Source organism: Bidens hawaiensis, unplaced genomic scaffold (genome assembly GCF_021521415.1).
Source record: "Bidens hawaiensis isolate Kalapana, Puna unplaced genomic scaffold, B.hawaiensis_p1.1 tig00034970_1, whole genome shotgun sequence".
NCBI classification, from domain to species: domain Eukaryota; kingdom Viridiplantae; phylum Streptophyta; class Magnoliopsida; order Asterales; family Asteraceae; genus Bidens; species Bidens hawaiensis.
This window is the reverse complement of record NW_027496057.1, coordinates 29,205-54,144: the sequence shown is the minus strand read 5'-3', so window position 1 is coordinate 54,144 and position 24,940 is coordinate 29,205. Positions and strand designations below refer to the sequence as shown.

At 33.0% G+C, this 24,940-nt stretch overlaps 4 protein-coding genes across 5 annotated transcripts; 2 read left to right on the top strand and 2 right to left on the bottom strand.

Annotated features, from left to right (window-relative positions):
* Positions 1 to 1,406: 1,406 nt before the first annotated feature.
* On the bottom strand, positions 1,407 to 9,730 carry LOC143586769 (transportin MOS14-like). Its single transcript, XM_077068245.1, has 27 exons — positions 9,563 to 9,730; positions 7,982 to 8,059; positions 7,794 to 7,856; positions 7,663 to 7,710; positions 7,450 to 7,596; positions 7,242 to 7,373; positions 6,598 to 6,638; positions 6,395 to 6,486; positions 6,178 to 6,305; positions 6,038 to 6,113; positions 5,825 to 5,945; positions 5,654 to 5,753; positions 5,487 to 5,568; positions 4,218 to 4,300; positions 3,948 to 4,067; positions 3,816 to 3,867; positions 3,571 to 3,726; positions 3,367 to 3,490; positions 3,214 to 3,295; positions 3,038 to 3,126; positions 2,891 to 2,965; positions 2,767 to 2,821; positions 2,554 to 2,673; positions 2,390 to 2,482; positions 2,167 to 2,312; positions 1,902 to 2,079; positions 1,407 to 1,830 (listed from the first exon to the last, which is right to left on the bottom strand). The coding sequence occupies exons 1-27, from the start codon at positions 9,686 to 9,688 to the stop codon at positions 1,552 to 1,554; spliced, it is 2,886 nt and encodes a 961-aa protein (XP_076924360.1). The 5' UTR covers positions 9,689 to 9,730; the 3' UTR covers positions 1,407 to 1,551.
* Positions 9,731 to 13,960: 4,230 nt separating this feature from the next.
* On the top strand, positions 13,961 to 14,311 carry LOC143586766 (cysteine proteinase inhibitor 1-like). Its single transcript, XM_077068243.1, has one exon. The coding sequence runs from the start codon at positions 13,961 to 13,963 to the stop codon at positions 14,309 to 14,311; it is 351 nt and encodes a 116-aa protein (XP_076924358.1).
* A 5,517-nt stretch (positions 14,312 to 19,828) lies between these two features.
* On the top strand, positions 19,829 to 21,582 carry LOC143586771 (putative myosin-binding protein 5). Its single transcript, XM_077068246.1, has 2 exons — positions 19,829 to 21,287; positions 21,380 to 21,582. The coding sequence occupies exons 1-2, from the start codon at positions 19,829 to 19,831 to the stop codon at positions 21,580 to 21,582; spliced, it is 1,662 nt and encodes a 553-aa protein (XP_076924361.1).
* Positions 21,583 to 21,902: 320 nt separating this feature from the next.
* Positions 21,903 to 24,499, bottom strand: LOC143586772 (transcription factor bHLH79-like). Of its 2 annotated transcripts, none has more exons than XM_077068247.1 (6): positions 24,036 to 24,499; positions 23,326 to 23,487; positions 23,180 to 23,245; positions 23,027 to 23,095; positions 22,857 to 22,928; positions 21,903 to 22,240 (listed from the first exon to the last, which is right to left on the bottom strand). In XM_077068247.1, exons 1-6 carry the CDS (start codon positions 24,327 to 24,329, stop codon positions 22,109 to 22,111), a joined length of 795 nt encoding a protein of 264 aa, XP_076924362.1. In that variant the 5' UTR covers positions 24,330 to 24,499; the 3' UTR covers positions 21,903 to 22,108. The 2 variants fall into 2 exon arrangements, with proteins under 2 accessions (XP_076924362.1, XP_076924363.1); XM_077068248.1 differs by having other exon boundaries at positions 21,903 to 22,237.
* Positions 24,500 to 24,940: the final 441 nt, after the last annotated feature.

The following is a 24,940-nucleotide window of genomic DNA, read 5'->3' as shown; positions in this document are numbered from 1 at the left end:
TTGTATATATAATTACTCTACTTGATTATCACGTTTAGCACGTTAACATCATTTGTACGTTAACTTTCCCCTATATAATACTACATGGTATTCGGTTTATACTTTCACTCGTTTTTGGTATCATTATCTTATCTTATCTTATCTTTAGGTGCAATACCAATATGTATGTTGCTAGAACAATTCAACAATAATAATAATAATAATGTCTACTACAAATACCGAAAACAACCGATTGAGCTGAGCTTGTTTACATTTTACTTTATGAGAATTGATAATCTTTAATTAATTGTGTGTTGAATCAGAGGGAGAGGTTTACCTTTAATGGTGATGGACTGTGAGACTTGTCAAGACCGGTGGAGATGATGATGCGATGTCGTTTTAATTTAGGATGATGTTAGATGACAATGGATGAAGTATTAAATTATAGGGTATAAGTTATTACTATAGAATAGGTCATTTTTGCATTAAAAAAGTGTTTGGAATACATAAGCTCTTTTTTATATTTACGAGGTCAAAATATGGGTTTTTAATAAGTTAGAGTTTCCTAACTTATATCTTTATCAAATCAAGATCAGAATTCTCATTACCAACTCAACCCTAACCCTGCTTTGATTACTGAATTCACACACCCAACTCATCAATTCGAGTAACTGTCACTCTCAACTACCTCTGCTAACATTGAATTTGCTCCTATAATCTTCTTATAATATGAACCTTCCTCATCTCCTTTTATCATAAAAATACACGGTGGTGTCCGATTCGAAAAAACACAGGTCACAAGGTTTGTACAATTTGATTTTAATATGAAGAAAACTCGACAAAGATAGAGTTACATACGGATAGATCATAGATGTGTTTCTATGCTTGATTTAGATTTGTGTGGAGAGTTCTGTGAATTATTATATTTTTGCCGTTTCGCAAGTGCATTTCTAAATTTTACCTCGTTTAGACTTTGATGCATCAACTTCACACTGCATAAAACTTTGACTTGATTAAGGTTTTTTCTTAAATATCTAAAACAAACCGGACTCAAACCTTGACAGGCTCGGCTCGTTTACACCCATAGTTTTTTTCCCAATTTTTCCAAGTTTCCCTCAGTTTTCCCCTTTTATAAGGGAACCGTTCCCCTTGTTTCCCACATTCAATAACCTTTCTTTTCTTCTAAATCAAATTAACAAGAAACTGACCCTCAGTGATTTTTTTTCCCAATCTTTAATTTTTTTAAAAAAATTGAAGATGTCTTGATACATTACTGTCAACAAGAAACTGACCCACCATTATTCACCAATTTTTCATCACTAAAAAAACATATACGGGTTCATTTTCATAGAAACTAAAAAAGTAAAAGGGATGGAATACATAAGCAAACCAAAAGTAATAATAATAATAATAAAGCCTCAACCAAAATTTTCAAAAAAAAAAAAAAGAAAATACAACAATTATACACCATACCACCCACCCATCCATCCCAAGATGCCAAGAAAAATTGTAGTAATTCACAAAGAGAAGTATAGGCACAAAAAATGACCTTTTTCCTCCAATGATATAACTCTATGATACATAGACCATATTCAACTCAAGTGGCCTTAATGCTTCTTGAACAATCTCTTGAACCGTGCGATTCCGTCTACAAACCTCTGAAAGCTCTTCAATTGGATTTGTCAAACCTTTGATATCTACACCCGATGCTGCATCTGATAACGCCTGCAAAAATCTTGTTTTTTCCACATCCGTGGCTGCAGTAGGTGGAATTAAAGACACGCCTTCCTTAGCCCACTCTAGTGCTTTAACCCCGTACGCTCGTGATAACGCCAGCAAGGCATAGGCCACCTATCGTAACGACACGTTTTCTAAATTATAAAAAAAATTACACGATTAAAAATCATGTAACAATGTTTTACCGTTTCTAGTCTTGAACTTGGGAGAGCACCGGTTGCAGCAGCGATTAATATCCTGGTAAGACTCGCACCTCGAGGCACTATAACACTATCCCGTATTGATATAAATGGTTGTCCTTGACTCGATTTTCCCAAATCAAATATGTCGGATAAGAAACTTAGTATAGAATTTGATGCCTCCCTGCATATGTTAAATATTTTTTTATTGCAACATATTGTCAATAAACCATATATTTAAATTAATTAAACTTAAAACAAATTAATAAACCTGTGTTGCACTGTGACTCCAATCATGGAGCATTCCACTAATGACGGGAATACAGGATATGGGAAAAGTAAATGCGGGCAATACCGGATGCATCTTGATGCCAACAAAAAACAATCATCTGCTATATCAGGTCGCAAAGTGAAGTCCTAAAGATAATTATATAAAGAATTCAATATCATATTAGCTGTTAATATTTATTTATTTTTTTGGGATGAAACTAAACCTGGATTTTTGTAAGCAAAATTGCGGTATTGCTAAATAGAGATTCGATCAACACTTTCAAGTAGTCAGCACAGGAAGGATCAGATCCAAATATCTGCAAGCATAATTACCTTTTTAATTACTTTTTAATTACTTTTTAAATATAAGATTAAAGATGAATCGTACCTTTATAACTTCACTAGAGAGATATAAGAAACATGGTTGATGATGTTCTTTATATAGCCCTTGTATCGCTTCAAGCATTGCTCCAATTGTAACTCCCATAAACCTTTTAGATGTTCTCACCTTCATAACACCATTTGTTTATTACATGCAACATTATATATTAGCATGAAATATAAGTATAGCTTAATAAAACATATAGCTTGAAGTACTCACAGCATGTTTACAGGCCCGACATAGTGATTCCATTGTCCGCGTGTCCCAAGCACGACTGCACATTTCATCATTCACAAATTTGTATATTGAAACTTAAGCGCGCCGTAAGTTTAGAAATACTTACATATCAAAGATGGCTTTGAAAAGTGGCCAAAGTCTTTGAATTGCATCAGCAACGGCTTCTGGGTTATTTACATATCTGCAAATGTTTCATTATTTCAAATTGTTATAGCTCCAATGGAAAACCTAAACAAAGACATTGTTTTGGTACCTAAATATATTTGCAAGTCGATCAATATGAACACTAATTTCACGTGCAGGTTTTTGACCCAATACCAAAGGACCCTGATTGATCACTTCCTGCTCAAAACACATAACTCAATTAGAGGCTTATTAGCGGTCAATTCGGGTTATGAGTTCTCTCTAACGAGTCAAAAATGGTCAAACCTGTAAAGGTGCAACAACAGGTATGCAAAGTGCCTCGAGGGCTTTCTTAGCCTGGTCTGGAGGAAGCTCAGTGATAACTATACTGCAACAAAAACCTTATAAGAACGTTAACTAAACAAAAGCTATTGATATTTTGCAAGATTGTAGTGGTACCTTAAGGCTTCAACCAGATGCAAAGAATCTTGAGCTGCTACTTTAAACGAACCTTCACTGCTCATTGCCATTTGATATATTTGAAAAAGCCCGTCTATAGATCCGCACAGTTTTTTTCCACAGTCTGATTGAATAACATTAATCTTTTGTTATTAACAATTTTGGATTTTGGACGAATACATGATATTATAAGTTAATATATACCATAACAGATGTGTCTGAAAGCTAAGGCAGCTGCTGCAGCAGAATCTTCAGACGTACTCATACCAGCAACAAGAACATCAATAACCGAAGGCAAAAACGAGAGTCCAGTTGGTGCAGCATCAAGCCATTTAGAATAAGCTCCAACAGTCAAGCATACTAGAAAATAAAAAATGGCAATAATCATAGCTATGTTAAACTGTTAATTACATCATGTTATGAATAAAGTAAAAAATAACGCATGTAACCTGTTTGAAGTAGTAATGGTTGATGAGGAAGTTTTGGTAGCAACGACATAATCTATCCAGATCAATCGAAACAAGATATTGAATGGCTAGGCATAAATAAATTTCAAAGTCAACATGAGGTCAAAAGACTACCTGGGGCATTACTTCTGACTCAGTAACGGGAACAAGATCTGAAATGGCCCTGATGCAATATAGTTGAGCCTCTGAAGGTCGCCAATCCATCATATCACCATTTTGGGGCCCACTTAGAGCCTAAAAATAATTATTAAAAACTATCAGAACTAATATAACTCAATTAAAAAGGTAAACTTTCTTATAATAACATCTTTTAGTAACTGTCATTATTTCATAGATTAAATAACAGCTTGTGAAGAAGTTACTGAGATTATGTTAATATTGTACCTCGACAAGCTTCATGTATAGAATTTTAAGTGTTGTTTCACCTCCTAAAACTAATGCAGCATCAATTAAAACATCCGCAACAGCTACAAATAAATTACTATACTATGTCAGTAATACAATTAACATACTTTTAGAAATATTAATCCAAAAAAAGTAAAGTGCCAAAATCGTCCTCGAGGCTTGGAAAAAAAATGCGACTTTCGTCCAAATAGTTTTATTTTTGCAACTGGACCATTGAGGTTTCACATTTGTTGCCAATTTCATCCAATTCACTAACTTTGTTTATTTTCATAGTTAACTAGGGGGCATATTTGTCTTTTCATATAGTTATTTAAAACAAATAAATAAAAATAATAATAACAATTATTATTATTATTATTATTATTATTATTATTATTATTATTATTATTATTACCATTATTATTAAATATAAGTAGTTTAATCTACCCAACCCCAACCCCCTGATTCCCTGAACCCTTTCTTCCCCACTCCTGGCCGGTCATTGCTCGTAATGTTTCCATGCAAGTTACACTGCAACTGTTGCAAACCGATGAGAGTTCCCATTTCAGCGAGGAAGGCACGAATCAGAAGGGCCATGGCCGCTTGCCACCGCCAGTAAGTCGACATCAATGCTTCACCACCTAAAATCAACGCCGCTTGCCACCTACGCGGCTACGCTGCCCTAAACCACCGGCTGCCCAGATCTATGGTTACCATCGTTCGCCAAAGACTGCCGCTGCTTTCCCTTCTTTACATCTGAAACCGAGTGAAAGAGAAAAGAGACAAAGATAGCAAAGATGAAGGCTGTCGGTGGCGGGAGTTGCAGGTCTCTTCGTAGGAAAATCGTTGCCGGAAATCTTTAATTGCTGGAGGAGTTCAGAACCCATAGAGAGAGAGAGAGAGAGGTGGTGTGGTGGTGGCGGACTATGGTGTGTGTGGGAAGAAGATAAGAACCGGTTTTGAACCAGGTGTGGTGTTGATCGGAATGTGAAGGAGGTGAAGAGACGGGTGAAGGTGGGCCCACCTGTTAATGAATTTAATTTCTTTTAAATTAGTTAAAAAATGATATAATAAACAAAATATAAAAAGAAAAATATGCCCCTTATTTAATATTAAAAAACTAACGAAGTTAGCAATTAGGATGAAATTGGCAACGAATGTGAAACCTCAAGGGTCCATTTGCAAAAATAAAACTATTTGGACGAAAGTCGCATTTTTTACCAAACCTCAGGGGCGATTTTAGCACTTTACTCATCCAAAAATTAATACCATATCTTGTCTGTTTGAAATCCTTCTGGTCCTCTTTTGAAAGTTCCGAGTAATCCTGAGGATACTGAACTCTGCAACTAACCTGTAACAAACAAAAATGCAATGTGGTTATAAAATATCAATTTCTCACTAAATATATAGAAAGATATTTTTTTTAAATAACTCACAAGGGACACAAGTGTTTCATATGATGAACGGGAAACCTGCACCCGTCTGTTTCTCTCGGCCTCAATTAATGATTCATTACCAAGTGATGCATATGATTCCCTGCAAAATAATAATATTTGTAGCAAAGGTTTGGTATTATAAAATGGTGAGAACATGAAAAAAGCACTCACCTTTCTATCAAGCAAATTTGAAGATTGTGCCAAAAATTAAATGTCATGGAAGCAATATCATATTCTGGATGTGCAGCAACTTCTAGTAATGCATGAACAATCATCATGGATTCGTCTGAACCTGTACATAAAGTCAAGGTTAAAATTAAAGTTCTAAGGCAAAATGAGTAAATATTTTTTTCAATATTTAGAAGGAATAATCAAGTATCATACCAGTTGCAATCAATTCAACATAGTAATCACCCATATCAGCAAATAATCGAGCAATGGCCTTAACATCTTCCTCGTCCTAAACCAAATTTTTAAAAGAATCAGATTAACAAGAAAATGAATCAATATGAAAAAACGAGTACCTTTGAAGAATCTCTAAGTTGTGGCTTCAGATTCATAACTTGAGGCACAATAATCTGAATTAACGGCATCAAGACAGAAAACCCATCCAAATTTCTTGCTGACGTGTAATGTATTAGTTCAGAAATGACTGTGAATATAACATTACAAACAAGTGAACCATCAACTCAACAAACACATGTAAAATAATATGCATTTTGCTAATTTGTTGTACAATACCATTCACAGCTGCCTCTGAAAGCACATCAGAAGTTAAGCTAGAGAGAGCTGTTAGCACCAATGAGTGTGTAGCAAGAACAGATGCAGGGATCCTGTATGCAACATAGTCAACACCACATGCTCAAACAAAAGAATATAAACAAACAATTATGATTATAGTAATAACGATAGTTGTGAATTGTGATTATCAAAAACAAATGTACCTATGCCTTAGCCGAAGCCAAGATGCAAAAGCCTCCAAAGCCTGAATGCCATTTTATGTTTAGAACTTAGAATGTCACATATCAAAAACAGTGATAAGAAACAAGTTAATTAACGATTTACAACTAAAGAATATAGTGGGTGTTTAATTGCAAAGAATAGCAAAAGTTAGAACAAATGTAGAATTATGATCAGTAGAAATGAACAATAAGACCAAGAAATAAAAATCCTGAATGTTTGATGTGTAAAATTTGTATAATGGCTTTCAATGGACAATATGAATGCAAGATTAGTAGTGACAATATAGACTAGAATGATGGTTAAAGGAACATATGATTGTTTGGAAGTTATTACAGTTTACCAGATTCTCCTATGTTTAAAAAAACAAGGCACGCTTCTTTTGTAAACAACTTTTAACGTGTTTATAAACCATAATTCATACAAAAAGGACCTTAACATACATTATATTAGCTAAAAACACTAACATATCAAGTTTAGGCCAAAATCAATGCAAATAAAAGTACAAAGGGCCACAATGAAAGGCATAAAACTTAGGGTTATAAAACTATAATGCTAAGGATGAAAAAATGTTACTCAATGAAAAGAAAAAACATAAATTAAATAATAAAATAAGTCAGAATCTCACCTGTTCTTTTAATTCTGGAATATTTAAGCATGCACTCAAAATACCAAGAGCAACATCCATTGTAGAAACAAGTTCATCTTCAAATTTCCGGCGTCTATCAGGACGCGCAGCTATCTTGTAATTAAAAACTTCCTGATTACAAATATACATTAAATTCTGATAATAGCCTTTATGACATTAAAATATCTAGATAGAAGTATGTGTGTACCTCTGGTAAGACTCTGAGTAGTTCCAAGAAACTTGGAACAATATCAGGATGTGAATTCATTTCATCTCTAAGCCAATTCATTATGCCACCATCTCCCCAATCTTCAGCAGAAACTTGAACAGCCAATGCAGCAACAGCAAGACTAATCTATATAACACATGCAAGTCAGCACACAGTGTGTGTGCTTATGTAATAACAAACTGTTGGCATTACCTGTGTTCTAACTTTAGGTGGGCCCTTGTGAAATTTTTTCAATAGGTTCTGCAGTTGAAATTTAAAACACCAACTGTCAAACCAAACCATTTAAATATTTAATAAAAGTAAAGGTAGAGATGTTGACTCACGTTTAATGAATCTCGTAGTGGACGAAACGCTTCAGAAGGCAATTCTTCAAAATCTCGTTGCACCTATTAACGTAAATAAATATTTACTATGCAAGTTAGAAGTGAAAACTAGATAAGTTTGAAAATAGTATAAATAACTACCTTACATGATTAAAAAGGGCGAGTAAATATTAATGAAATTATATTACCTTGCTTCTGAGAGTTTGTGAGCAAAATATTAGAGTCTCTACATTGCTACTTGCATCATGAAGCAAATTATCAGAAACCTACACAAAATTGAATAAATGTAAAACTTATTTTCTTTTAACTTTAGTTGACAAGTTAAAGTAAAATATGAACAGATCACATGTTGTTAAAAGCCCTCCGGGCGTGCGCCTAGGCCCTCAGCCCAGGCGAGACACAAGAAAAGTGCCTTGTTGCCATTCAGGCGCTTTGGCGGCCTTCAGACGAGATTTGGACCTAGCAAGGTTTTGGCCGACACAATAAGAACTGCTTACTTATGTTATGATGTGAGACAAGCGTGGCAAAATCCTAAAAATTCAGGTTAAATTTTGCAACCTCTGGGCAAAGTGGTCTGAAGCACAAAAAAAATGTCCTAAAACCACCCTAAAACATGTTTCTTGCTTATCTCAGGCCCTTGCTTTTTAAGCGCCTTGTGTTAAACTGGATTGACTTGTTGACCAATGTGAATCATCGAACACGTCTGGAGGTGCAAGGTGCACGCATGTTTGAGTTTATTATGGTTCTTAGGGGTGAAGCCCCTAAGCAATAGGGGATCCAAGGGAGCAACGCCCCCTTTGGCAGGGGTCCAGTGCACACCCCCGGTGGCAGCCCCTGACTGGATCAAGCTGTCAACCAGGATATTTTTTATTTTGACAATAGCTGCTTTATTAAAATTCATTAGAATCCTAATATTCGGAATCATCACATATTAAATTTGAAATTATAATTGGGAGAAAATTTAGCGGATAACTGTAACTGGCAGTTTCCAACCCTAATCCCACCTATACGATCTTATCGTCAGGCGTTTAACACGAAACTTCCCCAACACCTTGCGCCTAGCCCCAAGGCTCACCCTTTGCGCCTTACGCCTCTAACAACTATGAACAGATCTAGGATCATTATTATTATTAGTATTATCAGGCACATGTCACAAATGTTAACTTATCTGATTATATTGTAACCGACCACGAGACTCAACTAAGCAACCGTCAATCCGTCATCACATAATACTTTAGTTAATAGAAAACCTAGATTCTTGAACTAAAATATTCATCTACCTGCAGAACTACAACAGTAAAGCTTATTACTAACATGCAAAATTGGGGGCAAATTTAATTAATTTTGAATTTCAAAGTGGATAACTGTAACTGAGAGTTTCCAACCCTAATCTCACTTATACGTTAGGCGTTTATCACGAAACTTCCCCAACACCTTGCGCCTAGGCCCAAGGCTGCTCACCCTTTGCGCCTTACACGTCTAACAACTATGAACAGATCTAGGACTATTATTATTATTATTATTAATATTATCAGGCACCTGTCATAAATGTTAACTAATCTGATTATACTATAACCAACCACAGGACTCTACTAAGCAACGGTAAAGCTTATTATTATTATTAACATGTAAAATTGAAAGCTTCTAGCCCTAATTTAAATCAATATTTGACCTAAACCTAAGTGATTAATATCTACAAATACATTAATTATTCAATACAGATAACAGAAAAATTAATAATTGAGCATAGAGATTGGATTGAAGTGAACCTGCCAAGCATCGAGTGTGCGTTGGAAGTTTTGAAGCCATTGATCAGCTTGAGATCGAACGGCGTCGTCTGGATGATGATAAAGTGCGTTCAAGGCTTCCTTCACAATGTTCTCGTGCGACGACATCAATCCACAAATCAATTGGAAATGAATCTTCTAGGTTTTGATTTGTGTATATAATAAATTATTAGAATGTATGTATAATTTATATAATATGTGTTTAGCCCCCGTGTTCAAGGGTTCTAAGTAAGTAATAATCAGCCGTCGTGTAGATCTGGTCTCTGTGTGTGTGTTTCCGTCTTTGATAATCGGTCAATCGTCAAGTTCAAATTTTCCTACGGGTCGGGTTAAGGCTTGAATTCAAATCTTTATTTTATTTATTAGAATATTATTATAGTTTTAAACTAGTTGGTAAACCCAGGGCTGGCAACCGAGTGTTGAGGTCAAACATCTTACGTTTAGTCCATATGTTGCTTATATATGTTGCATATTTAAATCATACATGAATTGATGATATGGAGTATTAGTTTACAACATAGGATTTCTTGTGGCAGTCATGATTACAAATTGCAAAAGATGTGGATCCTCTATTTCTTTGAATTGCCAAACCACTGCTCCCGTGAAAGATTATCAATTATTTATGAACTGCAGCAAACCCATACAAAGATATCAATAATGAATGCCTTGATTTGTTCCTAGAACATTATATGATGTGTTGTGCCGAGCTGTTGGGTCTTTCAGATAACTAATACATAAGACTAAAACCCATTTTGACATGAACGCATCAAAATTCTGACCGTAACCAAAAAGATCATTTTTTTAGAACAATCATTTTGAGCCGAACCCATCTAACCGACCCATTTTCCCAAGCACACAAAACACTTTAAATTTTTTCCATATATTCTTATCAGATTGAAGTCAAACACACCTGCAATTGCAAATGACTTAAATGTCTTCACTGGTCAACGTGGAGCATTCATCAATTCAAGCATCATCTTCGGTACTGCCCCTAAAAACACACAACACAACTACATTAATTTCTTAAACTTTTAACTAAAAAAACGCACAATTTTTAAACTGAACAGATAGTCTCAGTTCCAAGTTCGTTAACAACACTAAGGAATTGCAAATGCAATTCAACAGGCACACGCCTTTTTCGGTCCATTTGTTCCAACATCACCATCATCTTTGTCTAACGTTTCTCATTTTTTTACTTCGCTTCATTAGACATTGGACTCCGACCTCCATTCTTAATATTTAGCAAACCTAGCGAAGACCAAAAACGGAAAATCAAACCGAATTACAGTCACCCTATGCCGCATCATATTCAATGTAAAAACCGAAAAATCAGACGTCAAAAAAATAAGACTCAGATATGTCAACAATAAAATATAGATAAATCATCTGTCATGGCTGCACGTTTAATGGTTTCCATGTGAAGGAAATGCCAATTACATGACCATCTCGGGCCTCGCCAAGACATGTAGAAATCTCCTTTGTTCAAAGTGAAACTCATCACCATAGCCCCATCATATTTATAACACAATTAATCACACGAAAGGCATCAATAACATATGCATAGCACATAAAACCTTATACATGATGGTTGTAATAGCCTAACAAAGAACCAACAGTTTGTTTTTTTATCCTAAGATCAATTTTTAAGGCAGTCCAAACCACATCACAAAATCTATCGTTTGAATCAACAAAGGTGTTTTAAAATATTTATTGATTCTTAATAATTTATTGACAAGGATATTAATGAAAAGAATAAAAGTAGTGTTGTCAATTGAAAAAATCGCTAGTAGTTAGTCAGGGCGGTGGGGTGAGAACTAGCGGTTAATCGGGATTAATCGAGATTAATCGTACCGGACAAAACACATTTTTGCCGGAAATTGACTGTAATCTCGCCGGAAACCGCTGATTTTGTCCAGATCCTTAGAAAAAAAAACTAGTTAAGTTCGATTAATCTTAATTTTAGCCGGATTTGACCATTGACCGATTAGCCCAAAATTAACCAGTGAAGTGGGGACTACGATTAATCGAGGAGTAATCGGGGCCTCGTCGGGATTTTTGGCAACACTGGATGTCATAACGTAAGACACGATAACATGTGATACTAAACAAGAACACGACAAATAATACTTTCATTTTTTTGAACACGAACATGATCATGTTTAGTAATAGGTTAACATGTTAAGGGACATGTTTAAAGTCATAAGGAATAATACATGTGTGGTGAAACAATTTTTTTTCAAAACAAACATAAAAGTATTAACTAATACAAAATCCATAACATATTTGAAACAAAAAACCACAAATCTGTGACATTATTGAAACAAGTGAGAATAAATTCATAACATACTTGAAAAAAAAACATGGAAGCAAATCATCATATCTAATATTAGGTTCCGACAGGCATGAGTAAAATGCCGTATGTAAGTATGACTTGGGCTACTAACATATTAATATGTCTTTAACTTGTTAAAACACTAATTTAAACATGTCTTAAACACGTAACTTGTTAAATCGTATCATGCTTGCATATCTGTGTCGTAACTTGACAGCCCTAAATAAAAGGTATTTTAATAACACCATAAATGTATATTGATGTATTAAAATTTAGTTGAGGTTGAGGGTGAAACTTTATTCATGATTGTTTGGAAATTATAGTCAGAAAAATAGTACTTACAAAATAAATTAGTTTCAATCAAAACTTATAAAGTGCTTCAATTGTAGGTCCTAAGATGAATTGGAATGTAAGAATACATCAAACAATGGTATTACACTTCATACGTAAAGAAAAAACAAAACAAAAGGTGTAAACATCATTTAAAACTATTGACATGTCCATAAATCTTGTTCAAAGGTTGCTCCTGCTACCACATGAGTTCTCTTCACTTTATTACCGTATTGACACGATCCTCGTTGCCACCAGTTCACCACACGATCAATACCGCCATTGGTGGATCTTCGACTTACAGATCTATTGTTAGATCTCGAAGATATTTGTTGCATGTCACAACACCATGGAAAGCGCATTACATCTTCTGATGTTTGTTACAAGATAAGGCAAGGTGGTGACGGAGTATGACCACATTCTAGGAGCAAGGCGTTTTCATGGGTGAGGTCTTTGACATGAGAAATTAGAAGCCAAAAGTTTATCCAAATTATGTGTGTTACGATTATATAACAATGTGTTGAAGAAAACATTTGGATTTGGTCTTGTGATGTCTTTAAGTATATCAAGTAAAATTAGTAAATTATTAAACAATTATAGGTTAAAGTCCAAACTAATATAAGTTGTAAATATCACATCTTAAGCAACATGTCATCTATGCCAATTGCAAGTATTTTAAATTGATGAGCTCATGGCCTCCTGATCGGACCAAAGCTCAATGTAACCCAACCCAAGAGGGTCTAATGTTGATGGGCCCAGGAAACGGATAAACCATTAGAATTAAGCCCACCAACCTCTTATAAAAATAAATATAAATAAATAAATTTCATCATATCATAAATAAATATTAGAAACAAATAATATAAAACAACTCCCGTAATAAGAGGGATAAAAACTAGTAATATATATAAACGAAACCTTTAGAAGCTCTCTGATTGGTTCTCACATTTTCTCAAGCCACCAGATTGTTTTATTTGTAAATGAAGGTTTATCATTCATTGGACCCGAATTCACAACACAAGTCTCACCAAATCCAAATAACCCTTAAACATATAACATCTAATTAAATTAAAAATTAATCTCACTGACAATTTGATATGAAAATCCTATAAAATAGGGATATGCAAAAAATTAATATTCGATTTTTTAAAAAAAAAATTATATAATTTATATTTAATTATAAATAAACAATTTAATTGTAAAAAAATTTAACGAGTCATAAATCTCATCAAACCCAGATAGCTTTTTAATCGGGTAAAAAGCTAAGTTTAATTATGTAATTATATTTGTAATAATACCCTTAACCCTAAGTTCCAATGGTTACTATGTCAATTTAGAGTTTTTTTTTTATAAAAAAATAATAACATTAACACAAAGCATGTTATTCAATGTTAGCAACCAAGAAGCGAAACGAAACTATTATGATCACTTGGTAAATAATTATATAATGATAATTATCTTACTATGAAGAAAAAGTTTTGACAGTGACATATTCAAGTCATTTTCAAAAACATTTTATATCCAAATGTGATGATTTATATAACTATAAATGGTTAATGATGGTTATATATATAATGAATAAAATGCAATATTTAATCATAAAACATCAATAAGGAGCCAACGAGTAAGGACAAATATTATAATAAGCATGGAAAAATAGAGAATGTACATTTCTCTATATAACCATCAACTCCTCTACAACAAATTATCATTCCATAATGCACAACATCTTCATTTCAATTCTTATCTTGGTCTTCTTATTCTCTAGATCCTCCGCCGCCTTAGGCGAAGGTACACTTGCCGGTGGATGGAAGCCAATTCGTAATGTAACAGATCCTACGGTGGTGGACATAGCAAAGTTCGCAGTGGATGAGCACAACAAGGAGGACCATGCATCTTTAAAGTTCCTGAGAGTCGTGAAAGGCGAGAGCCAAGTGGTTGCTGGAATGAATTACAACTTGACCATCTCCGCGAAAGATGGCAACATGGTGAATAATTATATGTCTCTTGTTTGGGACAAACCTTGGGAGAAGTTTAGGCAGTTGGTGTCCTTCAAAGGACCAATATGATGCAAACCTTTAGGTTTCTTATGTTTATCAATAGTCTCAGTCTTATATGTACTAAATAAATAGAATGGTTGATACGATCATACATCCTGTTTAATTCAAAGAACGCACAAAGAAATGGAAAAATTAGTGTAAAAGCATATTAACTGTTATCTAACTAGGTTAGGTACAATGTGAAATACGGATTAAAATAAATTTATTTTTTAAATAATAATACAATATAAAATAAAAAAAAATATGTTGAATAGGTGTACAAATATAATTTATAATAGATTAAATAACACATCTACCTATACTATTAAAGTAAAATTATTCTTTCACATGTCATTCAAGTAGAGTAACAAACTAGGATGTCAACTAATACTATCTTACTAATCTATTAAATCAATACAATTTGCCACATGTCATTCTACTAGGCTATCCACTTAGGCTTCCAACTCATCAAATTTCCATTCTAAGAGTCTCTATTATGCTGTCATGTGTCATCTCACACACTATTTAAACCTTAGAATTTTCCACCATCATTTTAATCATTTTAATATCTCTCTCTCTCTCTCTCTTTCTCTTTTCCGGTAAGGTTATATATTATACTTTAATGGCCAACAATGTTATATGATTTTCCGGCAAGGTTATATTTTCTTCCGGTTATTGTAGATCTAACCTTTTTATCTTTATTTTCATTGTTAAGGTTCTAAATCAAAAACGGCGATGAAGCTAATATTTCTACGTATTTACGTTATTCCGGTAAGATTTCCGTTTATGTGTTATATCTATAACAATGGGTGTTTTATATTTATTTGAAGTTTAATATTTTTCCTGTTTTTTTGTTACACATGTTTTTCTTCTAGGTTCTAAATATAAATCAGCTTCATCCATATTCAGTATCATTATTTCGTTTGTCCGGTAAGACACATTTAAATTATCCGGTTATAAATTATAATTCTAATATTTCATAATATCAATGTTATAACAAAACTTTATTATTTCAGGTAATTTACCCGATTGATTTACGGAAAATTTGATTATAGTTTCTTAATAAAAACGAAGATACCATGGTTATTATCATTATTTGTATTTTCTGGTAAGACTTTAAATTTTTCGGTTGTAAATTAAATATCAAATGTTCTATAACATAAACATTAATATTCTACTTTATAATTTCAGGTAAATGTCACGAGTCATACAACCTAATTTCAATTTAAATTCTACGAAAAAAATCCGAGATACTATAGTCATTCTCACAATTTCGTTTTTCCGGTAACACCTTTAAAATTTTCCGGTTATTAATTATAATAAAAATACTCCATAATATCAATATTAATATTTGATTTTATTATTGCAAGTTATTAATATAATTTATTTAGTTTGACTTTCCTTATTTTTCTAAATAACCGAATTAACATGAACATGGTAATTTAAATACTTTAATTATCCCAATCACACTTTAATTAACATCAATATTGAATATTGACTTTCCTTGTAAATAATGGTCCATAATAATAATGATTTGACGACAATATATTATTTTATATAGATTTAAATTTTGACTAAATTTTAAAACATAACTTATATTACCGTATTTTTATAATTTACAAAACTATTTGATTTCTATTTATATATTCTAATTTAAAAAAATTATTATCGTTATAAATTTGATCACCATATATAAGTATATATAATGGATAGTTATAAAATTTATCACGCACTCAAATTTGACCTTACATATTTAAGGTCAATGTAGGTCAATGCTTTGAATATGGTAATTCTAAACAATTTTGGTATATGATTAACCATTAATTTATAATTAATGGTCCATAATAATACTAATAATTTGACTAAAATAATCTTTTTTATATACATTAAAATTTTGACTATATTGTTACATTTAAATAACTTAATTTTAGAATTAATGATCAATAATTTAAATAATAAGTTGACTAAAATTTTCAAAGATAAGTTATATTACCTTATTTTGATAATATTTTGATAATTTACAAAAATATTTGATTACTATTTATATTCTAATTTCAAAATTTTATTATCGTTTCTATTTATTTTATATCTTACATAAATAAATATATGTAATTGATAGTTATAAAACTGATCACACACTCAAATTTCACCTTACATATTTAAGGTCAGTGGAGGTTAATGTTTTGAATATGGTAATTTTAAACATTTTTGGTATATGATTAACCATTAATTTATAATTAATGGTCCATATTAATAATAATGATTTGACTAACTTATATTATTTTATATACATTTAAATTTTGACTATATTGTTACATTTAAACAACTTAATCTAATTGTGTTTATAAAGGTTAATAACTTAAGGACCATATACAATATATACAATATACAATATTGTATACATATATATATATAAAATATCTTTAGTAATTGTATACAATATACAATATTGTATATATATAAATTACAAATTCAAATTAACTTTCCGGTAATTGTATGCATATTTGGTATATGATTTAGACTTTATTTTATAATAATGCTAATGAATAATGATTTGACTATAATTTTCAACCTTTATATGAACTTTACAAAAATAAGTTATAGACTTTTTCGTTAATAAATCGAAATTCAAAATTATCTTCCAATTTATTTCAATTTTAAATCCAATATTATAATCTCTACAACTACTACGAATTATTTCGTACTTTCGTTTTAAATATTACCCGGGTTTGAAATATATTGTTAGTTCAAATACTATCATTTGGACACAATATTGAAATATATCATTTATTTATAAGTACAACATTTAGATTTAATTAAATTTATATTATGTTACATATATATTATGTTTTAAATATGTTATACCGCGTGTAACACGGGCACTATCCTAAATCAATATTAGAATCTATGTTTCTTTTAAGAGATTTGAATAACTTGAATCTTGCTAATGTTAGAAAATAAAGGGCACATTTTGATTTGGAAAATGAAGTTAGAGAGACGGTAAAATGGTTGTTAGAGTGTAAGAACTATGAGTCAAATTTTGATGATCTTCTAAACTCTTTGGAATATGAAAATTAAATTTAAGGTCACACTTATTAAATAACTTAGTTATGCATGAATTTGTTGTTTAAATTTATTATGTTTGTTGACATGTTTTTCCACCCGTGTGTAACACGGGCTATACCCTAGTTATCATTTATAAAATTACTAACAACACAAATGTAATTATTTTTTTTAGAACGACGACTTTCTTATATTTAGGCTACAACACTCTCCAAATTTGAATAGCCCCAATGCCCCAACTCTGGTCAGACTATGTTGTTTTAACCGGGCTCACGTTGGTTTCAGAGTTTGGCTTGGGCGTTTCCCCCGGGAAATCACATCGCCGACTGCCACTTGACAATCGTTGTGCCACCACAAGAGCAGAACTCTCTAGCGTAACACACAGTGTGATGAAAACCCGGGTGGGCTCAGTATTCGAACTGACAACTTTGTACAAGGCCTAACTCAAATCCATCATTGACAATATCCACCCAAATATGACACAAGTGATATTTGAACTTGAGTCTCTAGTGAAGAACCCATACCTCCTACCACTAGGACACAAGTGGGGGGGATATGTAACTTTAAATGTTGTATTAAGTGAGATTTTAGATATTTATGAATTATAAAGTTTATTTATCATTATCTATATTTAATGAATCCATAAGATAAGGTATGTTATTAAGTATATTATTAAATTTAACTATTTTGTTATATTTTTTTAACCACACTCGTGTATTACACGGGCTATATCCAAGTTACACAATATGGAAATAAAAAGTTGTCGAAGATTCATAAATCTTTAAATATTTCTTTATATACCATATTTGTAATTTTAATTTAACTTTACTCTCTAAATAACAAATTAGTTGTTTCAATTTGTTTATGTTTTTAACTCTAGATGATATGCAACACATAACTAGCCATAAGTTAAAACATGTTGTCTCAAAAACAAACCAACCATCTATAATGATTGACGTTAGTTTTTATTTATCTCAATTGCAAAACAAATATAAAGTGAAAATTTTCTTCTTTGAAATTTGGATTTTATCGGTATATGATTTTTTTTAAGAATAAAAGTGTGAATTCTAATATTACTTCTATATATAATTTCAGCTTCTATAACACGATTACCGTATTGTATTTTCACATGTAATATAGTTCCATTGCATATGCCACTTTCCTAGTATAAAATATATAATACGCCATAACCAAAAGCAACATGTTTATCTCTATTTACATATACTTTTATAAAATATATAATACGCCATAACCAAAAGCAGCATGTTTATCTCTATTTACATATACTTTTACGCACGTGTATATGATTTTAAAATGTGGTTGGCCTGACTTGAGCGTTGGTACCCATGAGGCTTCAAGCCCGTAGACCCTCTAACCAGAGTTTCGTGAGATTACAATTTGTACAGTGGCACGAATAGAATTAAACCGACGCGGAATCGAAGCTCTTTTCCCCTAACATGGCTACACAGAGTAATTATGCAATATTGTGAGAATCAAGTAGAGTAATAATATATACAAGTAGAGTAATTATGTAATTACTATACTTGTATACATAATTACTCTATTTGTATATATAATTACTTACTTGATTCACACAATCATCACGTTAATTTCATTTGTACGCTAATTTTCCCCTTTAGTCAATATTAATCAAGTTTAAATAAAATCTTATCACAGATTCACACTTAAATACCATTTTAATCAAACTTGGATAAAACTAAAGTGTATTATCTCGAGTACACAAGTTATATCATACATTAAGTTGTCATATTCATTTAACTAGTTTGATAAACGAGCCATGTTTGTTTTAATTGCTTAACTCATAACTCATTTACGTAGACATGCCAAGCTCGATTAACCTTTTTATTTGTACTTAAACATGCAACCCGGTTACAACTAGCGTATCTCATTTATGACAAATGGACAACTCGTTTAACATATTTATAACTTTTTTTAACAGATCTACTCATCTACAACTTAATTATCACACATTTACAACCCGCCAACCTATATGACTCGTTTAGATAAATTGGTTAAGCGGATACTTTAAATGTGTTAGGGTTTGACACGAATAAATACATGGGTCGTGTACAAATAATAATTTTCCAATCATAGTTTATATAGCTGGATTGAATATAATTATTTATTACATTTCAAGTGTGCCAAATGTTATTTATTACCTTGTTATGTCCATGATTAAACGCTAATTTAGGCAAACTTGACCCCTAATAGACCTCTTCTATTTGTGGGAACAAAACATGTCTTTACAATTCCACCAAATTATCCAAAACTTTTGAAACCTCGTTTAGTATCTACAAACCTATATCTATCTTTCTCTCTCCAAACAGTTCTAGAGAGAGAGGTATCATGATCTAAAAACTTTGTTAACAAAGGTCATGATCATTTCATCTCTTTCTCTGTCAATCAACAAAATTCCCACATTAACAAATTCAATCTCTCTTCCTTTCTTGAATCATTGCCGCAATGACGTCGTCGAAACGATCGATCAAGAATTTCGTCATCGAAGAAATGGGTGGATTTACGCATTTCCTGTTATGGGCCATTCTCGAATGGATATTGATCGCGTCTCTTTACGTCGACGGGTTTATAGCATTCGTTTCAAGTGTGTTTGCGAAATTCTTCGAGTTGGAGCCACCGTGCGTGCTTTGCACGCGCGTTGACCATGCACTCGTGCGTAAAGCGCCGAACACGTACTACAACGAATCCATATGCGAATGTCACAAAAAGGACATATCATCTTTGGCTTATTGTCATGTTCATAGAAAACTTTCTGATATTCATTACATGTGTGACGGTTGTCTTCTCTCATTTGCAACCGAAAAACATAAATCATGTTTGAATGACTGGCTTAATGATCATACTGAAAGCGTTGTCGATGTGCAAAGGTGTTCGTGTTGTTGTGAGCCGTTGAAAACAAAAGATTCTTCTAAAGATTTATCTAGCAGCTTTTCAAACGTTCATGGTTCTATAATAACTTCTCCAAAGTCGATAACATGTTTAACACCAACATGGAAAACCGAGGAGTCGCGATACACGGATATAAAACTTATATCCGATAGCGAACTAGATACGCCAAATACCGAGGAAAACGAAGAGTCTTGCAAAACCCCGAATTTACTAAAAAACAATAAATTATTTGCGGTCACGCTCACGGATTCGATTGTGATTAGTCCAGGGTTTGCTAGCAAAGCATCGAAAACGGTGTTGTTAGAACAAGAAGCCGATTTGTTGTTAGACACAAACGATGAAGCATCGGGAGATGGTGATTCATGTCTCAGACAGTTAAAGAAACAAGCCCGTTTGGATCGGAAGGCGCTTCAGACATTGTCAATGGAGCTAGAAGAAGAAAGGTATGCAGCTGCGGTTGCAGCCAACAATGCAATGGCGATGATCACACGGTTGCAAGAGGAGAAAGCATCGGTTCAAATGCAGGCGTTACAGTATCAAAGAATGATGGAAGAACAAGCTGAATATGATCAAGAAGCCATTCAAATACTTCAAAAATTGTTAGCTAAGAGAGATGAACATGTTAGAGTTATGGAATTAGAACTTGAGAGCTACAGAGTGAGATATGGAGATATTAGGAAAGTAGTTATGGATGAATGTGAAGGTGATGCAGATGCTTCTGAATATTATCAAGAGTGGAGGTCTCAATCTTCTTCGTCTTTTGGTGATGTTGCGCCCGAGCCCGTGACCCCGTCTGAAAATAATTACACGAGCCCGTTCGGAAACGAGAACGCAACCTCGTTGAAAGATTTCAACGATGAGAGCCACTCGGGAAGATCAGTAGAAAATGAAGGGGACATATACGAGGAGCCATTGTTAGATTTTGATAACGAAAAACATCAGCTTTACAGTATGTTGAGGAATCTTGAAAGTCACATTGAGTCATCTTCATTGGAAGATGAAGATGAAAGCACAGGTACTAATACAGTAATACTCTATACTAAGGATAAAACAATTTGTGTTTATTTTTCTTAATGAGTTCTTAGAGATTTAACTGTTGACATGCAGTGCAAGAAAGCAGGGTAACCTTAAAAAGAGAGGTGTCTCAAATTAAGGAAAGATTAAGAATTTTAGAAGTAGATAGTGGATTCTTAAAGCATACTGCAATGACACTACAGAAGGGTGAAAAGGGTGCAGAGCTTTTAACAGAGATAGCCCAACATCTAAAAAAGTTGTGTCACTCAGAGGACATAAGCACAACAATTACCTAAATTTCTCATTGTATGCTAACTACCAACATTAATCTCTTAAAACAGTTTGATTCCTCTATGTGTTCTTATAGGTTTTCTAAAGCTTCCTCACTATCTCAGTTTCTGTTTCAGCTTCATAGACTTCCACTATATGAGAAATCATTATTATTTATACTGTCTCAGTATGTTTTATATCATGTGTTCGTTTTCTTTTTCTCATCGCCGTTTACATAATTTTAAATCATACATGTTTAAATCAAACATGGAGAATACAACAGTTTGTTAACTAGTACATTTTACAGAATCAGTCAAAAGTAAAATAAGAGAACATGTATAAAGTCTTTGGTCTAATCAGGGTTGACCAAAAATGCAAATTTTTACAGTTGATATAATACAGAGCTTAAATATCAATAGTAATATGATATAAGTTCATATATTATATGAATCTTATCTTACATACCTCAGAGAGTCTCACATTTCCACTGTTAATGCAGGATTTTTTTAGTTTCTGGTTGACTAACAACAACATGCTTCATGTTAACTTTATTTATGTTGCTCTTTCGAAGGTACTTCCTAATTGCATATGAAGCCACTCTGGTTGTGATTCTTGACCGAATTCCCGTGCTGCTTGTGACCCGAACAGAAGTCCAGTTGCATCAAACTGCGGTGGGCCAAGCTGCTAATACAAAGGTTATATTATTAGCAAGTTGATTACAAGCATTTATGGTTCATCTTAAAAAGTCAAACCTACTACTTTCCAACTCCTGATCTGACATTAATTTTATTTTATTTTATTTTCATCACATCAAAAACATTTCTATATACGTCAATTTGGTACATTCATGATACATTTTTCTATACCGATAAACGCTCTTTGCTAATTAGAGAATTAAATAATAGCTTGTTTGACTTCCAAAAGTCAGAAGATAGAGTCATCAAAGAATCAGAGTAAAGCAATAATAACCCAAGCAAGTGAAAACAAGATCCACATAAGTGCTGCAGGGTGGTCCAAACTCCATACAACAAGATTAATCTTGAGTATGACAAAAGCGTGTGGTCCAAAAGTTCATCAAACTAATTTGTAGATTTGTTGCAGACTGCAAATGGCTACAAATGATTCTGTAGAGATCATGAGGATATGGTCCTCGAGCTAGACGATATCATTGTGTCGTTTTATTCACTTATAGTATATTTGCTACAAACAATGTATGTTGGATAGAGATTTTGGTTTATAAAGTTAAAGTAGGAAACTTGAATATATTGTCAAATGTGATAAAAGGCGGTGCAATACTTACTTCTTTTGTAGGAAACCCTTCAATAGGAAAGTTCATCCTTGAATTTACAGCTTCAAGCTTCATAGATAAGAACTACAACATCAAATACATATAAAGCAGAATAAAAGTTTTCAGAAATTAGGCGCACGATGTAAATATAAGATGAATATAAAAGATGTTGTAAGAAGTACCTCAACTTGATGTTGTAGTGACTGGATGTAGTTGATTATTTCATCAAGTACAAGCGCCTTTCCTATAACCTAACAAATAGCAACAAATACCAGCAATCACACACCAAACAATATTTAACTTATTACAAACACAAAAACGTCACAGATGCACACCTTATTGCACCCCGGGACCAGATCTTGAAGAATTTTCATCCTTTCGCTAATCTTTTCTCTCCTAGCCTGGAAACAAACGAGTATGTAAAAAAAAATATATATACAATAAATCAAATATCCAATCTCTAAATAATGTAAAAAATTACTCTCTCAGCGAGACTATGGCTATCGGTAGCTTGACCCCTTCGTGCTCTAACATGGATGTAATCTTTAGGCGGTTCAGACGGTTTACTGTTCTTCTCAGCTGCAGCCTCCTTCCCACCCGATTCAACTTCAGATGTCTTCATTCTTTTTCCATTCGAGTTTCTCTGTTTGCGGATAATAAAAAACAAACTCTCAACAAAGTATCATATAGCAGTAACAAATCTTTGGTGATCTATAATAAATCATCTGGATCTAAATTGTAAGAAAATTCAGCACAAGACACACGAATAGTATGTCAATTTAATCATCACATTAAGACGTTATCCCAAAAGTCAAACATCACAATAATGCATTAAAGATTCGAAATTTCAAGAAACCAGTACCGACCCAACACAAGCAGTACTGGTACCGTTATCCATTGTTCCATGTTTTCGGTTTCGGTATTTTCAATGGTACCAGTACCGAACAGAAAAAATAGGTAAAATATTTAGTATATGCAGTGTTGCAGAAATCATCAGGTGTTGTTCCGGTGGTGTGGTAAGGACTAGCAATTAATATGATTAATCAGATTGGAATTTATATGTATTTTTTTCGATTTTGACCAAATAACAATTAATCAGTGACTAGTCAATGGGGTGCCGACTAGCGATTGAAAATACTACCTATTTTTTCGGTTCAGTACTAAACTACCAAATAAAATTAAACAAATTACCAAATCAATGCCGCTACTAGTAGACACAAGCTTCGAAGATTCATCTTCCGAATTACCATCTCTCCTCTTCCTTCCACCACCACTCTGATCCGTCACTGAAGACTCTTCAATCTCATCCCTATTATTATTATTATTATTATTATTATTATTATTACCGTTTTCCCCATATCCACTGACCACTTTGAGCCCTAACCCCTCATTCGCACCGCCATTAAACGGCCAAATCTCAGTCAAACTGTAAGCAGCTGGATTGGCAGCTGAGAACGAAGTCTCATTGATTATCGGTGGATCCATTAGATGCTATCTAATCATACAATGTATGTATAATTGAGAGAATAATAATAATAATAATAAATGTGAGTTCCTAAGCGTTTGGTTGACGACTGGATTTGGAAAGTTTGACTTGGCTGATCTGAGTTGGATTTGTAATTGAGAATTAGACACGGGGGGTTATAATAATAATAATAATATTGGTTTTTATGATAATATAATAAATAATAATTGTGTATACGTATAGGTGTGTACGTATATGTTTATGTAAAGAGAGATGAATGAGTGAGTGAGTGATGGATGGAGAGGATGAAGGAGTGTAGTGCGCTACCGGCGCATTTTAAGCGAGGTGTCTTGTTTGTTGGAAATGAATTAAAGGTCCTTGAGTTTTTGTTGATGTGCTAATTTTGTGTAATGAGATTAAAAGTAATGCATAAATGGGTTTTAGAAAATAAAGAAAGTTAGAAAGGCATGTGTTTTATAGGGACGTTTTTGTTCTTTAACATGCTTTTACGAGGGTTTTCTTTTTCGTTTAACTGTGTATACTTATTGTGATGGGTATCTCTTCGAATAACAGGGTTATATCGTGAATAAGTTGAAGTCAGTGTATGTACATGTTTTACTGAAGATTTTGA

Coding starts and splice junctions, on each gene's coding strand:
- LOC143586766 (XM_077068243.1), top strand. CDS start 13,961: ATGCACAACATCTTCATTTCAATTCTTATCTTGGTCTTCTTATTCTCT.
- LOC143586769 (XM_077068245.1), bottom strand. CDS start 9,688: ATGTCGTCGCACGAGAACATTGTGAAGGAAGCCTTGAACGCACTTTAT. Junction 3,491..3,570: donor TTTCAGACACATCTGTTATG/GTATATATTAAC, acceptor TTATTCAATCAG/ACTGTGGAAAAAAACTGTGC. Junction 3,296..3,366: donor CATCTGGTTGAAGCCTTAAG/GTACCACTACAA, acceptor TTTTTGTTGCAG/TATAGTTATCACTGAGCTTC.
- LOC143586771 (XM_077068246.1), top strand. CDS start 19,829: ATGACGTCGTCGAAACGATCGATCAAGAATTTCGTCATCGAAGAAATG. Junction 21,288..21,379: donor AGATGAAGATGAAAGCACAG/GTACTAATACAG, acceptor GTTGACATGCAG/TGCAAGAAAGCAGGGTAACC.
- LOC143586772 (XM_077068247.1), bottom strand. CDS start 24,329: ATGGATCCACCGATAATCAATGAGACTTCGTTCTCAGCTGCCAATCCA. Junction 23,246..23,325: donor GCCATAGTCTCGCTGAGAGA/GTAATTTTTTAC, acceptor GTTTGTTTCCAG/GCTAGGAGAGAAAAGATTAG. Junction 22,241..22,856: donor AAGGGTTTCCTACAAAAGAA/GTAAGTATTGCA, acceptor CCTTTGTATTAG/CAGCTTGGCCCACCGCAGTT.